General features: G+C 40.0%; 1 protein-coding gene across 1 annotated transcript in view; it reads left to right on the plus strand.

Annotated features, from left to right (window-relative positions):
- The window catches only part of ATXN7L1 (ataxin 7 like 1), a 169,308-nt gene that overhangs the window by 40,732 nt on the left and 112,925 nt on the right, over positions 1-15,651 (plus strand). Inside the window, exon 3 of the mRNA XM_089685307.1 lies at positions 11,859-11,963. Within this exon, the coding sequence (XP_089541433.1) occupies positions 11,859-11,963 (105 nt within the window). The remainder of the gene's footprint in view (positions 1-11,858; positions 11,964-15,651) is intronic.

Consider the following 15,651-nt stretch of genomic DNA (forward strand, 5'->3'; position numbering starts at 1 on the left):
CCTTAAACCTCCTTCATGACCAGAGCGCTTTTTGCAATATATGCAGTGTCGGATTTGTTTTAAATGTTGCAATGGTTTTGCGGCTCCCAGTCTTTTTTTCCTTCTCGAAAACGGGTCCAAGTGGCTCTTTATGTCTTAAAGGTTGCAGACCCCTGACCTAGACCTAGACACCACTTGCACAAGGAAACAAAACAAATAAAATGGTTGTGCGCTAATATCAACAGTACTAAGGACACAATAATTAGAAGAGTGGGGAGACAGAAAAAATAACCCCAAAACAAAGGTGATCAGTATAAAGGCCTGAATCCAGACCTAATTAGGTGCAATATGATCTGTGACAAAGACAACATGAGTAATAATCAGCAAGTGAACATAAATAATACATAAAAATGTAAAGACCTGAACCCAGACCAAACTAAGTGCAATATAGATGGTGATGAAATACAATACAATAGTCAACAAGTGAACATAAATAATGTATTCAACATAATAGGACTAACACGTTCTAAATAATAGTGCACAAAAAACACTGTGCAAAGAAAAATGTGCCAAAATCAAATATCAACAAATATGTGCAAAACTAATCGTACAAGGTGCATGAAACTATAAATGCATCATAAATAATACATAAAAATGTAAAGGCATGAAACCAGACCAAACTAAGTGCAATATGGATTGTGATGAAAACAATGTGCACAACAATCAACAAGTGAACATAAATGATGTATTCAACATAAAAGGACTAACACGTCCTAAATAAAAGGGCACAAAAAGTGCCGTGCAAAGAAAACTGACAAAATCAAAAAGCAAAAAAATATATGTGCAAAGTTAATCATACAAGGTGCATGAAACTAAAAATGCACCTTATAATCAGGATTAAAGCAACGTGCCATATAACAAATGAGTGACCATCAAAATAAACAAGTGATCATCAAATCGGCATAAAGTCCATGTAAATAGAACGCCAACTCCAAACGAACAAAGCAACTGAGTGAAATGAATGATAGATCCGTCACCGGCTAAAATGCCTCCTCACCTCAACGCCAAGACCCCAAGGGGCCACACAGATTTCAGGCCTCACACTCCCAGGGCCCTTAACCTCTCTGGCGGTATTCCCGAGTGTAGCTCGGGGTAAAGTTTCAGTACCACAAGTGGTAACCCTGAGCTACACTCGGGCTTACCATGCGGCGCTGCTGCGAGATCCCTCGATCACTTACCTTGTCCTGCGCTCCCACGATGTCCCTCCTGCAATGTAATCCGGTGGTGCCGACATCTGTCATCTGGGTTCCGTCCCCTACGAGCGTCGGGACGTACGGGGGACGGAACGGCGGGAAATTTGAAAATGACAAACAGTGACATTCACTAAAATGACATAGTAAAACATTACTGTATCAAAGCATTTCACATACATTTTGTCCCGAGTGCTTTGTCCTGTGTCCTGCCTGCATTTTTACTGTTCTTTCTGCCTGGAAACTGAGAAACGTACATGGCATCCAAAAAGCGTCCCTTTAGGTCAAAAGCTGCTTTAGACCAGCTAGAGAACAGCGATAGTAAATTAGAACCACTTGCAGAATTGAGTGATAATGATTCGTGGGGAAATTCGTCACCAGACACTGAATACGATTTTGCGACTAAGATCAGTGATGTGCGAACTTAGTGCTATATTTCAAATTTCAGTGTCTTTGGTTTGATTATATTATTGAATTAAATGTATTATTATTATTATATTATTATTTTTTATGATTATTTATTAAATTATAATTTATGTTTTCGTGTTGCAAGTTTTATCATACCCGGGATGTTTACTAGACCCAGCCAAAAAATACTGAATACAGTCTATGTGTACATGGACACATAGGATAACATGCTGGCTGTAGAAAAAAACGCCAAACACCAGAAACAGCAGCTGTAAAAACGTCCAGTGTACATGAGGACTTAAGAGCACTAAGTGTCATTTCTGTCTGCTGCTATCAGCACAAATCATTTCTGACAAGTTTTCCTGACACCAAGAGAAAAATGGTGATGGGGGAACTTCCAGCAGACTAATAGCCTCAGCTCGGCTCCAGAGAACTGTGTGAAGCAGAGGGTGTCTCTTCTATCCAATAAGCTCTCAGTTCTTTTCCCCATAGAACTGTGCAAAGCTCTCCGCCCCCTTTTTTCTGATCTCTCAGAAAAGCTTATAGTTGCAGCACTTTGAACATATATAGAGAAGAGAAGACTGCATATAAATAGGTACACCTTATGTAGGAGAATTTGTTTCATCTCAGTGTATCACCTGAGAATAGTCACTTCACTGGGGATATGTAAGGGTTTACAAGCACTTTAACTATTAATACACATATGTCTGTGTCTTGTAGAGGGCGTGTGACCTGACCATTGCCAGAAACAACTGCAAGCCTATGATCAGTATTGTTTATTGCTGCATTTTGATTCCTTGGTAAGAGTTGTTTATGGGCAATGTTCAGTGTGAAGTATTACAAACTAGTATCGTTGACAGTGTGATCAAGTTTTTTTTTTTCAGTTTTTATTCAGGGGAAGGAAATTTTTTTACAAAAAACATATGAGGACAAAACATATTTCACTCAACATCTTTAACCATTAGCCGCCCGGCCAATAGCCGTTTGGCGGCTTGAAAAGCGCTGCAGCTTTCCGGGTCCACGCCATTTGGCGTGCTCCCGCACATGCGCCGTTTGCGCTATTGCAGAGCGGCGCAGCAGCGGGATCTGTCACCGCCCGTGCACCTCGGACACGGCCGATGACAGATCCGAGTACCGGCTCCCGTTGCCGGTACCATGTGACCTGCCGCGACCAATCACAGCAGGTCACATGACAGTTGTATACAATGGATGGCTTCATTCATGATGCCATCCATTGTATACTAGTGCCTAGCTGTGAATGGTCACAGCTAATCACATGCACATGTCATGTGATTAGCTGTGACCAAATCACAGCTAAGCACAAAAAAAAAAAAAAAAAAAAAAAAAAAAAGCTGAATGAATCGATTTCATTCAGCTAAATGCTTGCTTATAGCAAAGTAATTCTTTGCTATAAGCAAATTGTGTAAAAAAAAAAAAAAATACTGATCACTTCCCCAAAGTAGTACAATGTTACTATGGTAACATTGTACTATTTTGGTCATAGTAAAATATGAAAAAAAATCTTAAAAAAAATAAAAAAAAAATGTAATAAAAAATTAAATATAATAAAAAAATAAAAAAAAATTAAAAAAAAATATAATTTTTTTTTTTTTTCATACTGTCACCAGTCAGTGTCCCTGTTCACCGCCATGCCAGTTATATGATGACGCTGTACTGCACTGGTGACAGTATGTAAAAAAAAAAATAGTGAAAATAATATTTTTCATTTTTTCATTTTCGGAAAAATTATGACAAAAAAATACAACTTCAAAAAACTCGCCATGCCTCTTATGAAGTACGTCCGACTGTCTACTCAGCAAAAAGGGGTCATTTGGGGATATCTGTACTATTCTGACATTCTTGGACCTCAAGAAATTAGATTGGCTGTCAGTACTTCAGGATTGATCAATATTCAGATCTATACCATAGTTTGTGAACTCTATAACTTTCCTACAAACTAAATAATACATCCTAATTTGGGTTATTTTCACCAAAGACATGTAGCAGAATACATCTCGGCCTAAATTTATGAAGAACAATTATTTATTTGTAAACTTTTATAACAGAAACAAAGAAAAATGTGTTTTTTTTTCAAAATTTTTGGTCTTTTTTTGTTAATTTAGCAAAAAATAAAAACCCCAGCGGTGATTAAATACCACCAAAAGAAAGCTCTAGTTGTGTGAAGAAAATGATAAAATTTTAGTTTGGGTACAATGTTGTATGACTGCGCAATTGTCATTCAAAGTGTGAGAGCGCTGAAACCTGAAAAATGGCCTGGGCAGGAAGGTGTAAAATTGCACGGTATTGAAACGGTTAAAGTAGCATTCCAATCGTAATGAACTCTAAACCTTCTCTCACCCCCATTCTAAAGCTATTATATCTAACCCTGAAGAGATCGCTATACCTGCCTATTCTAAAGCCACTCTGGTCCAACAATGGCTGGAAAGTGCCTAGGAGATGATGTCATCCATAGGTTTACAATGGGGCAACCATTGACAGCTGCCTCTGCTCTACACAGAAGCTGCTGCTGACAGCTTAGCCTGGGACCGGACCAGAGCGGCTTCAGAATAGGTAAGTATAGCGATATCTTCTTTACAGGGTTAGATAGAATAGCTTTAGAATGGGTGTGGGAGTAGGTTTAGAGTTAGGTTAAGACTGGAATTCCACTTTCTTATTTAATTAATTTTCAGTACTTATATAGCGCCCTCCATTTATGCAGTGCTTTACATATATATTGTACATTCACATCAGTCCCTAACCCTCAAGGGGCATACAAGCTAAGGTCCCTAACTTACATTCATACATACACATACAAGGGCCAATTTAGACAGGAACCAATTAGCCTACCAGCATGTCTTTGGAGTGTGGGAGGAAACCAGAGTAACTGGAGGAAACCCACGCAGGCACAGGGAGAACATGCAAACTCCTGGCAGGAGGTGGCATGGCTGGGATTTGAACCAACGACCCTAGTACTGCCAGGCGGAAGTGCTAACCATTTAGCCACTGTTCTGCCCCACTTTAATGACATACTTGCTTCTCCACTGGTTAACAAAATCATTGACTTTTCCACGAGATAGCAGTTATATAATATCAAAATATCAATAATTGTGGTGTACAGTCAGTATGTTGTGGTGAGATTTCTGTGCCATTTAATGTCTGCATTATTGATGTAGATACGGCTCCAAAAAAACTTGTTCTTATTACACTAGTGGTTCCAGAGGACACAAGGGTGGATTTCATTCATTCCTATCTGTTCTACAGAAGGGGAAAATATTTGTAGTAAAGTGTGTAATATTTGTTAATCAGTGTTCATACATTTTGATTCATTTATTCTGTTGTTCCAGGAAAGGATGCTGATGGATCATGTACAGAGGTTTGATCTTCTGTTGTTGAGCCGTACAATTCTGCGGGTGGCAGAGTGAGATGGGACAGTGCAAGGAAACAGATTATTGAGTTTAGTGAATATAGCAGATAACCGTTATGTGTTTGCAAATTGCTCTGAAATAACTCATTTTTGTGGCACCTATGGGCTATTGAGGCAATAATTACATCTAACCTTATACAACTCAGTCCTCCTTATTAGGGATGAAGGACCAAAACTGTTTTATACTGATAATCATAGGTGGTCAGTTCATGCTATGATAGTTGTCCGTACTTTAAAACAATATTTTCTGGTTTTGATATCTGGACTGTAGAGGGGTTAGTAAAGTTTTACTTGATGGACAGTTGGATTGATAGGAGTGTGTACAGTTTGGATCACATGTGCTTTTATTTTCTTTATAATTATAAACAGCTCAAGATATCCAATAAACGTGACAGGTATTGAGACAAACTAGAACACTACTTAGGGTACCTTGGACAGTTACAGAAGCAACTTTTTAAAACATTTTTTTAATAGTCGGCCTTCATTCACAAGGGTTTGTTAAAATACTTCTATGAATCCTGGATCTTTCTGTCAGGAGCTTGCACAAAATCTAGCATAAAAAATGTTTTAGTGCGTAATTACACACATTTATGCCATTTTATACACTTGTGCATAAACTCATTCTGTTGGCTAGAATATTCATTTATTCTGTCCATTGAAATGAAGTATTGTGCATAAATAAATGTGTGTAAATTACAGTATTTCCACAAACATAAGACTTACTCTGAAAATGAGCCCCCTAGCATGATATTCAGACTGCTCTGTAATATAAGCCCTACCCCAAAAATAAGCCCTGGTCAAGATCAGCTTAAAAGTACAATACTTGTATTTTCACAATATATGATGTACGTCACTAATTATGTCATAAGCTGCAAACCGTGGACAAGATGAGTGCAAAAAAGAGCAAGACTGTCAAGTACAAGAAAGTGATCATGTAGGACTCCCAGGGCAAGAACATCATGGCTTTCTGCAAAGAGAAGAAGTTGGATCTCCGCATGGTCCAAAAATGGCGAGCAGAGTATGATAACCTCATGCAACAGGTGGACAAGGGAAGTGCTAAGAAGTGCAAGTGTGGATCAGGCCGGCAATCATTATTTCCTGAGCTAGAAGACATCATTTGTGAATGAATTGCCGACCATTTGTTCTACAGGGTTTAGCGTTGAGAGAAATTCAGGCTGGAATTCAAGGTTATGACAATATTCCAGAAGAAGATGACATGACTGTATTTGAATAAATGTAGATTGGTGTACATGGATAAATATGACACCCCCTGAAAATAAGCCCTAGTGCATATTTTGGAGCAAAAAGTAATATAAGTCCTGTTCTTATTTTTGGGGAAACGGTATGTCAGTAAGTTCCTCTCTCAATGCAGGTTTTGGGGCATTTTTTTTATGCCTCTGAACATGGCTCTAAAATACAGACCTAAGAAAAAAGCCTCTAAAAGCAGTATTATTTCTGCGCATGTGCATACGGCCTAAAACATGTAATAAAAGGTTACTGTTGAAGCACCACTCTTAGTGTTCTTTTTTCATTTCAAAAAAATTCCTTTATTCGAAAAGTCTTGCAATGTACTTAGTAAGCCCATCAATTAACATATGAGGAACAATTAGGCCAAGTATACAAATTTGTAAGGTAACATCAACAAATGCAAAGATGTACAGCATTCCCATATAAATTATAAACTCAATTAAACCAGTGGGTTGAGGTACTTATGGGGGCAAAGGTCATGTATAGTCCAACATGTGGGATTAACAGAAACAAGTTAAAAGCTTTGAAATGAGAAGGGAGCAGATTATCAAACACGTGTCTGGCAGTGCAAGCCATCTATTCCATACTTTATTGTATTTAGCGGGACAACCTCTATGGGAATAAATACGTTTCTTGTAGGGAAGAGTGAGGTTCACTTCTCCCTTCCAAAAATCTAATGTGGGGGGTGTTGTCTGCATCCAAACCTGAGCAATTACCTTTTCAGGGCAGAGAATAATGTTTTGTGAAGAAACATGGTTAGTGATTTGTCTGTGTCAGGATCCGGAAGGAGACCAAGTAAACTTACTTTTGGATCCAGGGTCAAGGGGGATCACATATGATCTTGTAGGAAGCGGACAATCTGGGTCCAGTAGCTTTGCACAACACGGACAGGACCAGATGAGGTGACAGAATGTACCCGTATGAGTCATACATAGGGAACATAGTGGGTTGTGAGTGGGCTTATACCGGTATACATGGACTGGGTTCAGGTAGACCTTATGTAACATATTTAGCCAAGTCAAGTAATCAGAAACTTTAGGGATACAAGTTTGTGATTGTCGATTATCTCTTCCCAATCGTCCTCTACAATTTCCCGCAGGTCTCGGATCCATTTATTTTTGACCCTTTGGGCCAATTTTGTATTGGATGGTGTTAGCAGGGTAGTGTATATAGCGAAGATCAATTTGGCAGGGTCTGAGCCAACAATTATGTCCAGCAAGGGTAGGGAGGCCATAGAGGGGGGTAGGTCTGAAAATTGAGCCCGTAACTCATGGCGTAGTTGTAAATAATGAAACTGCATAGAATTGGGTAGAGAGAATTCAGATTGCAATTCAGCAAAGGTTTTTAGCCCCGAGATTTGAAACAGTTGGTGTCAATAAAGAATTCCATTAGACACCCATAGAATAGGATCTGGGAACAATTCTGGTAATTGGTGGTTGAACCATAATGGGGTATGTGTATGGACTGGGGGGTTACCAAGTCTATCCAGGGCCAGCTTCCATATACGTTGATAGTGATATATGGTGGTAGAATGCTAAATCGAGTAAATTGATGGCCCAGTCCTCTGGCTCCTCTAAATATGACCTGCAGTGGTGCATGGGCTGGGTGAGTTGAATGGTCAGTGTCTCATATCTCCCCAGGTCTGCTTTATCAAAGTGATATAAATCCAATGCTGTGCATGGGAGCATCGGCTCTCCCAGGCCTCTCTGTCTCTCTCCTTATTGGCTGAGAAAAAACAGGGGGAGCCATTGGCAGGAGAAAGGAGAGATGTACACATAGAGCCTGCTCGGGAGTGAGCACGTACAAGGGGCTCCCATAGCAAGTGGCTTGCTATGGGGGCACTGAGCAGGGGGAGGGGCCAGGAGTGCATGCAGAGGACCCAAGAAGAGGAGGATCAGGGCTGTTCTGTACAAAACGAGGTAAGTATGACATGTTTGTTATTATTTTTTTCTTTCAATTTGAGCCTTTAATATCACTTTTAGCATAGTGCACTTTTTGCAATGAACCCTCTGAGCCTTGGTGTGCCATTACATGGGCACGTTTATTGGGCATTGATTTGCCAGAGGTTGCTATCAAACAGATGAGCAGCTTAAAACTGTTATTGAAGAGAGCATTGGGTAATATTTTAATTTATTGCTCATTTGTTAATTTTCTATATACAGTAAGGAACCAACTGTTAAAGCGACCCTGTCGGTTGTATAAAATAAAGGGTGTACAGCATTCTGTGAAGGAAGAAGAAGCAAACGTATCTTTTGGGCAGCTGGTGGGTCAAATAGTTTTCTTCTTCAGCTACCAGCTCTTTGGCTATCCTACAGAAGTGTATGATGGTGTGGCCCCCTGCAGGACAATTTGGTTTCTCCCACCAGCTGTTACATCACTACTGTACACAGTAGTGACATAATGACCTGCAGGAGGATCCAATGTGCCCAGCAGGGGGACATGCTATCTTACACACCTTGAAGTGTCAGCAGCAGCACTGGTAACTGTAAAAGAAAGAGATAATTTGACTTGTCAGCTATTAGAGAGAGGTAAGCGTGCAGCTTTTTTCATGGATTGCAGCAGGCTGATTTTTTTTTTTTAAAGATAGGGTTCCTTTAACGTGTAGGTCTACTTTTTCAGAAAAAATTAAAATGTGAACTAACACCCTCCTCTTCCCAATGCCCCTGGTCCACACTGTATTTACGTTCAAGGGTGATTAGCTTTCAGTGCCCGTGCAGCTGGTGTAGCTGTCCTGGGATTTGAATTTCAGGCTCTTCTTCCCCTTTCTATGTAGAGCTTCCAGGACAGATCAGAGCAATTATGACTGGTCAAAGTGGTCATATGCCAGCGCTGACAAATCAGAATTGCTTTAATCCGTCCCGCAACCCTACAGAGAGAAGGACCATACATTAGCTGCGAGGGCACTGAATATATTCACCCATGGATGTAAGTGCAGCAGGGGGGTGGATCTGAAAAGATGAACTAACAAATTGGCATAAATTATTGAAGAAAGGATTACCGTAGGTAGCATGCTGTTGATAATACAAAATAAACAGTACATTAATAAAATTTGTGCTGCAGGTGCACAAAAGGTGATGACTCTTCGATGTGTTACATAGTAGATGGGCTATTTATAAATGTGGAACAGAAAAAAAAAAGTATAGTTGACCATGGTGACTGAGTTTAAAGTGGACCTGAACTATAATTCGTCCTGAAAAATAGCAGTGCATTTCCTGGGTGTTCACTCCTCTGCCTGCATTTTTTTTTTTTTTAGGACACATTTTTTAGAATTTAATTATTCTGTTTTCTTCATACACGAGTTTTTTATCTCAAGCATTTCCCAGCTAATAACCCATATATTCATTTTTCTTTTTTTAAAGCAATTACAGGAAACAGGTGAAACTGATCAGTGAACTCCTAAAACGAACAAGCGAGGCTGGCCATACATTATACAATTTTCTTGAGAATTTTACTTTAGATTTGCCAAACACCATATAATACGAGGTCAAACCTGAACAACACTTTCAATTGTATCCAATTAGGCAGGACCTTGCACTACAATTGGGCAGAAATTGGACAGAAAATTGTATAGTGTATGGCCAGCATAAGCGATGCAAATTTGTGTAAAATCTGAAAATTATCTCGACCTTAAAGTGGAATTCAGTCCAAAAACATAAGAAAATTTTAGCATATTGTGGCTTGCTAATCCTTAAAGGATAAATTTGCCTTTGGGAGCATGTTACACCCTTATTTAGGGTGTAATGTTCTCCAGCAGCCCTGCACTCCTCCTATCTAACCCCTGTGACTGCGAGCACTTGTTCTTCTCCCTGCCCCCACTGTCACAATTAAAAAAAAAAAAAAAAAAAAAAAAAAGATCTGTGAATGAATGGACTACATGTCCCATCTGTCACTGTGGCACGCAGCTTGTAGTTCTTAATGACCTGTGAGGGCGCTGGTGAGCCCGCTTGTATTTCATTGATCTTCTTACTCTTCATTAACCGTCCGTATGGGCAGACTACCATACTGAAAGTCTGCAGATGAACTTAGCCTTTGAGTTTGGCAGCTGCATTATTTTTCTTTTTTTGGGCTTTTTTTTTTCCGGGTGACCCCTCATTAACACACTTCCTGTCTTGGGGTATATTTACACTAGATGTGGTGGGACTGCATTGGGTGGTTATTCTGGCACAGTCCCACCCCATGACAAGGCAAAATGGTGGCACACCAAGAACAGGAGGAGCCAGGAGCGCTGGCAGGGGGACCCCAGATGAGGAAGTTTGGGGCAATTCTATTGTACAGAGCAGGTAAGTATAATCACTTGCCCTCCAGAGGATTTACCCCCCTTCCTGACCAGGCCATTTTTTTGTGTTCCTTTTTTTTGCCACGATTTGAGTTTTCGGTAGTATTTGATCACCTGTGTGTTTTTTATTTTTTGCGCTATAAAAAAAAGAAAAAGACCGACAATTTTGAGAAAAAAACAATATTTTTGACTTTTTGGTATTAAACATGTCCAGTAAAAAAAATTAAAAAATCAAATTTCATCATAAATTTAGGTCAAAATGCATGTCTTTGGGAAAAAAAAAATGCCAATACATGTAAATTAATTGGTTTACGTGAAAGTTATAGCGTTTCCAAACTAGTAAATGCAGCGATCGGCGACTTATAGCAGGACTGCAACGGGCATTCTGACACTGGGGGGAACTGACTTGGTGTCACTGACATCCCCAGTGACACCAATACAGTGATCAGTGCTAATAAAAAACACTGACACTACTAATGGCACTGGCAGGAAGGGGTTAACATTTGGGGTGATCAAAGGGTGATCTGTGTGATGGGTGTGTTTTACTATGGGGCTGTGTCTGTGTGCTCCACTGTAAGCACACTGCTTTGCATGGCTGTGCTGTGCACAGCCATGCAAAGCAGTGTGCGCGAGCTGACAGGGAGAACTGTCTTGTTTACTAACAGTTCTCCCCACCGCTGTCGAGATCCTTGGCAATCACCAGCCGGGACCCAGTGATTGACGGTCGCGAATGGCGGCACAGGTAGGGTGAGCACATCTCCTACCAGGTAATTATTATTATTATACAGGATTTATAACAGTTTGCTCAGCGCTTTACAATATAATGGGAGACAATACAGCAACAATACAGTTCAATACAAGAGAGATAGGAGGGCCCTGCTCCTTGGAGCTTACAATCTAGGAGGGATGCAAAATCACTTATATATACGTGATTTTGTGCACCCGTGCCACCCTGTAGCGGTATATCTGCTCTAGGGCAGACGGGAAGAGGATAACATGTTTTGTTATTTAAAAACAATTTTACTAAATGAAAAGCTGTGGCCGTGTGTATAACAGACTTTATATCCTGGATTTATATATATATCATGATAAATGTAAAAACAAACCTGAAAATGTAAATGGTGTGGGGGGAGAAAAGAGTGGAAATTGCTCCTATATCTTATAAGTACACAGCTCACGATAACTATTTAGAAATAATAGATGTATAATGATACAAGATTCAAGACATCTGTGGATACACTGTGTTAATTGTATTTTTTTTTCTCCCCTCTAGACATGCACTTATTTGGACATTACCCAGCTCATGATGATTTCTATCTAGTGGTATGTAATGTCTGCAATCAGGTAGTGAAGCCCCAAGTATTCCAGTCACATTGTGGTAAGTAAATATTAACCCCCTACAGACAATTCGAATTTTAAGCCTTCTCTTTAATGGATAAGGTCCATCTCATTGTGCTTTTTAACTGTAAATTATAGTGGTAACCTGCACGCAACTTTAAACATAGACTTCAGTAAAGCATATATTCTGAAAAATCAGTACCAGTTTTGACATTATTAAAAACATTATAAACCATCCTACCTGCACTTTTTATTTTTCACCTGCATAAGACTTTTCATGGTGTCACTTGTTGCCGTGTACACACAGCCTAGTGGAATAAGGATCATACACACTACGAACTGCATTTGAATCACACAGGAATGGGCTGCATGTTTCTGTGTGATTCACATGCAGTTCTGTGCAGTGCGATTTTAGCCCATTCATTTTGAATGAACTGAAATCACATCGCACTAATAGTAGTGCATGCACTACTTTTGGAAACGCTCTGCAACGGGATTGCATGGTACTTTTTGTACCATGTGATCCAGTGCGAGCGAATGCACTGCGTTTGGGGTGTCGTTAACTTTGCACTGGCAACCGCTGCAGATCCGATGGGCAGTGCAATTTGAATGTGCTGCGGGAAACCAATATGGAACATTGGTTTCCCACATGGCATCCTATTGTGAACTGGTTCTAAATCTTCACATTCTTGTCTCAGAAGTTTCTGTTTGTGTTCAAACATGAGGCATGTGATATGAGTACTGACATTTCCTGTGAAGAAGTTACATATCCCACAATCCCAGGGTCTCTCAGTCTAGTGTTGTGCAGGTGAGAGCTAAATAGCAACTAGAGCGGACACAGACAGGCAGAGCAATTAAAGAAGTACAGTCAAAGCTCCTTTGGCTGTACTTCTCCTGTGGATCACAGGAGTGCAGTTCATTCTGCACTCATGTGACCTGTTTTCAGCTGACGGCAGACTGACGTCACTCAGCCGGTCCAGGCTGCGAAAGACCCCAGAGTCTGGAGCAGCACCTGAGTCAGCCGCACCCTCCACAGCCCATCGCTCCAGTGAGCGTGGGGGAGGGCAGACCAGACAGCAGTGACAGTCCCCACTATCTGCTCAGAGCGGCTGTGAGAACTTAGCGGTCATGATTGCTGAGTTCTCACACTTCGAGCCGGCGTGGGACAAATGTACTATTGGACTGATGCTGCATCCACCTAGGTAAGTACAATGGGCAACATAATCGTTTGATCCCCTGTAGATTTCATAAGTTTGCCCACTTACAAATAAATGAAGGGTCTATAATTTTTATCTTAGGTGTAAATTATAGAGACAGAATATCAACCAAAAATACAGAAAAAACACGATACAAATGTTATGACTTGAGCTGCAGTTCAGTGAGCAAAATAGGTATTTGATTCCAAAGCAAAACATGACTTAGTACTTGATGGAGAAACTCTTGTTGGCAAGCACAGAGGTAAGACATTTCTTGTAGTTGGTTACCAGGTTTCGCAGGAAGGATTTTGGTCCACTCTTTTTTACATATCTTCTCTAATCCTTAAGGTTTCTTGGCTGTCCCTTGGCAACTCAAAGTGTTATATTCCTCTATAAATTTTCTATAGAACTAAGGTCTGGAGACTGGCTAGGCCACTCCATGACTTGAATGTACTTCTTCTTGAGCCACTCCCTTGTTGCCTTGGTGGTATGTTTTGGGTCATTGCCGTGCTGGAAGACCCATCCACGACCCTTTTGGCTGAGGGAAGAAGGCTCTCATCCAAGATTTTACAATACATGGCCCCATCCATTGGCCCTCAACGGCATATACCTTTGGCAGAGAAACAGCCCTAAAGCAAAATGTTTCACCTCCATGCTTGACTGGTAGGGATGGTGTTCTTAGAGTCATAGTCAGCATTTTTTTCCTCCAAACATAGAGAGTCAAGTTAATTGCCAAAGATCTCAATTTTGGTCTCATCTGACTACAAAACTTTCTCCCAATCTTTCTCTGAATCATTTAGATGTTCATTGGCAGACTTCAGACAGGCCTGTACACGTGCCTTCTTGAGGAGGAAGACCTTGCAGGTGCTGCAGGATTTCAATTCATGGTGGCGTATTGTGTTACAAATGATTTGTTTGATGACTGTGTTCACAACTGCCTTGAGATCATTCACAAGCTCCTCCCATGTAGTTCTGGGCTGATCCCTTACTTTTCTCATGATCATCCTTACCCCATGAGGTGAACTTTTGCATGAAGCTCCAGACCGAGAGCGATTGATGGTTATTTTGTATTTCTTCCATTTGTGAATAATCGATCCAACAGTTGACTCCTTCTCATGAAGCTTCTTGCTGATGGTCTTGTAACCCATTCCAGCCCTGTGTAGGTCTACAATCTTGTCCCTGAAATCTTTTGACAGCTCTTTGGTCTTGCCCATGATGAAATGGGCATTTGAATGGAAGAAAGCGATTCTGTGGACAGGTATCTTTTTTTACACATAAGTTGTCTTTAGGAACACCTTGACAGGACTAATCTGTGTACCACATGAGCATAAAGTCGGTCTGTAAGAGCCAGAATTACTGTTGGTTGGTAGGGGATCAAATATTTATTTTACTCACTGAACTGCAATTCAATTCATAACATTTGTATCATGTTTTTTTTCTAGATTTTTGGTTGATATTCTGTCTCTATTATTTAGAATACACCTATTAAAATCTGCAGGGGATCAAATAATTATTTTCCTCACGGGGGGGCCCACACTTCTCCTTTAACAAAGATCTCATACATGCTGGAAGAGATGAGTTTTCATCACATTAGCACTAGAGGAAATGGCTAGGCATGTAGTGAACACTGTGTGACCCAGAACAAGAAGTTGCCTGTCCCTAAGGACAAGCAAGCTGAATTAATTCAAGGACATAGGTGAATTGATCAGCCATGACACTACAAACTGCAGCCACAATATGTAAACCCATCATTATAAGGTAAGGCAAACAAACATGGGGAAGATAACTACACTTAGTTAAAACAACAAAAACATTTGAAAACGTACCATGCCTTTAAAGTAACAACACAGTCCTGCAATACCATAAAGCCGTGTTTGTTTTCTGATTTTTTTTTTTTTTTTTTATTATTATTGTCCCGATCCACTGTAATGTATCAGCAAACCTTTGTGTATTTGTAGACATTCTTCCAATCACACAGATGTGTTTCTTAATGTTTTTTCTTTAGTTAACTCTAAATTGTAAAGAGCTACATACCAGGTACTTTAATGTTAAAGTACAATGTACACATCTACTGTCTTGATTCACAAAAACTGCAACATTTCTGGTGCCATGCAGTTTTTATTAAATTTACAAAAATTCCCAGGAAATAGCCTTATGGCCCAGGCTAATCAGCTAAAATTAAAGTAAAAAGGTTCTGAGAAAATAATGCAGATAACCATGGCTGACATCTCACTCTGAAACATTGCTCGACTGTCCTGCTGATTCAGTAGCTTCAGTACCTTAAGGCACTGACCTGAAAAAGTGTGCAGTTCTGACTTCACTTGCTGCATGCTGGATCAAAGTCAGTGATTCAAAGAGTATCAAAAGGCTACTTCTTTATTCCTCTCAGAGCAGCTTTCCTTTGTATGAAAATTTAGCAGTTACATCTGGATTTCATTAGAACAAACAAAACTCCTTAATCATTCTATTACAAAATGTACGCAGTTTTATGGCCAGTAGAATAGAGGTACAACTAATTTCAGCTTTGGGGGT

The sequence above is a fragment of the Staurois parvus genome, unplaced genomic scaffold (genome assembly GCF_062004578.1).
Source record: "Staurois parvus isolate SC_StPar_1 unplaced genomic scaffold, SC_StPar_1.0 ptg000019l, whole genome shotgun sequence".
Taxonomy (NCBI): Eukaryota; Metazoa; Chordata; class Amphibia; order Anura; family Ranidae; genus Staurois; species Staurois parvus.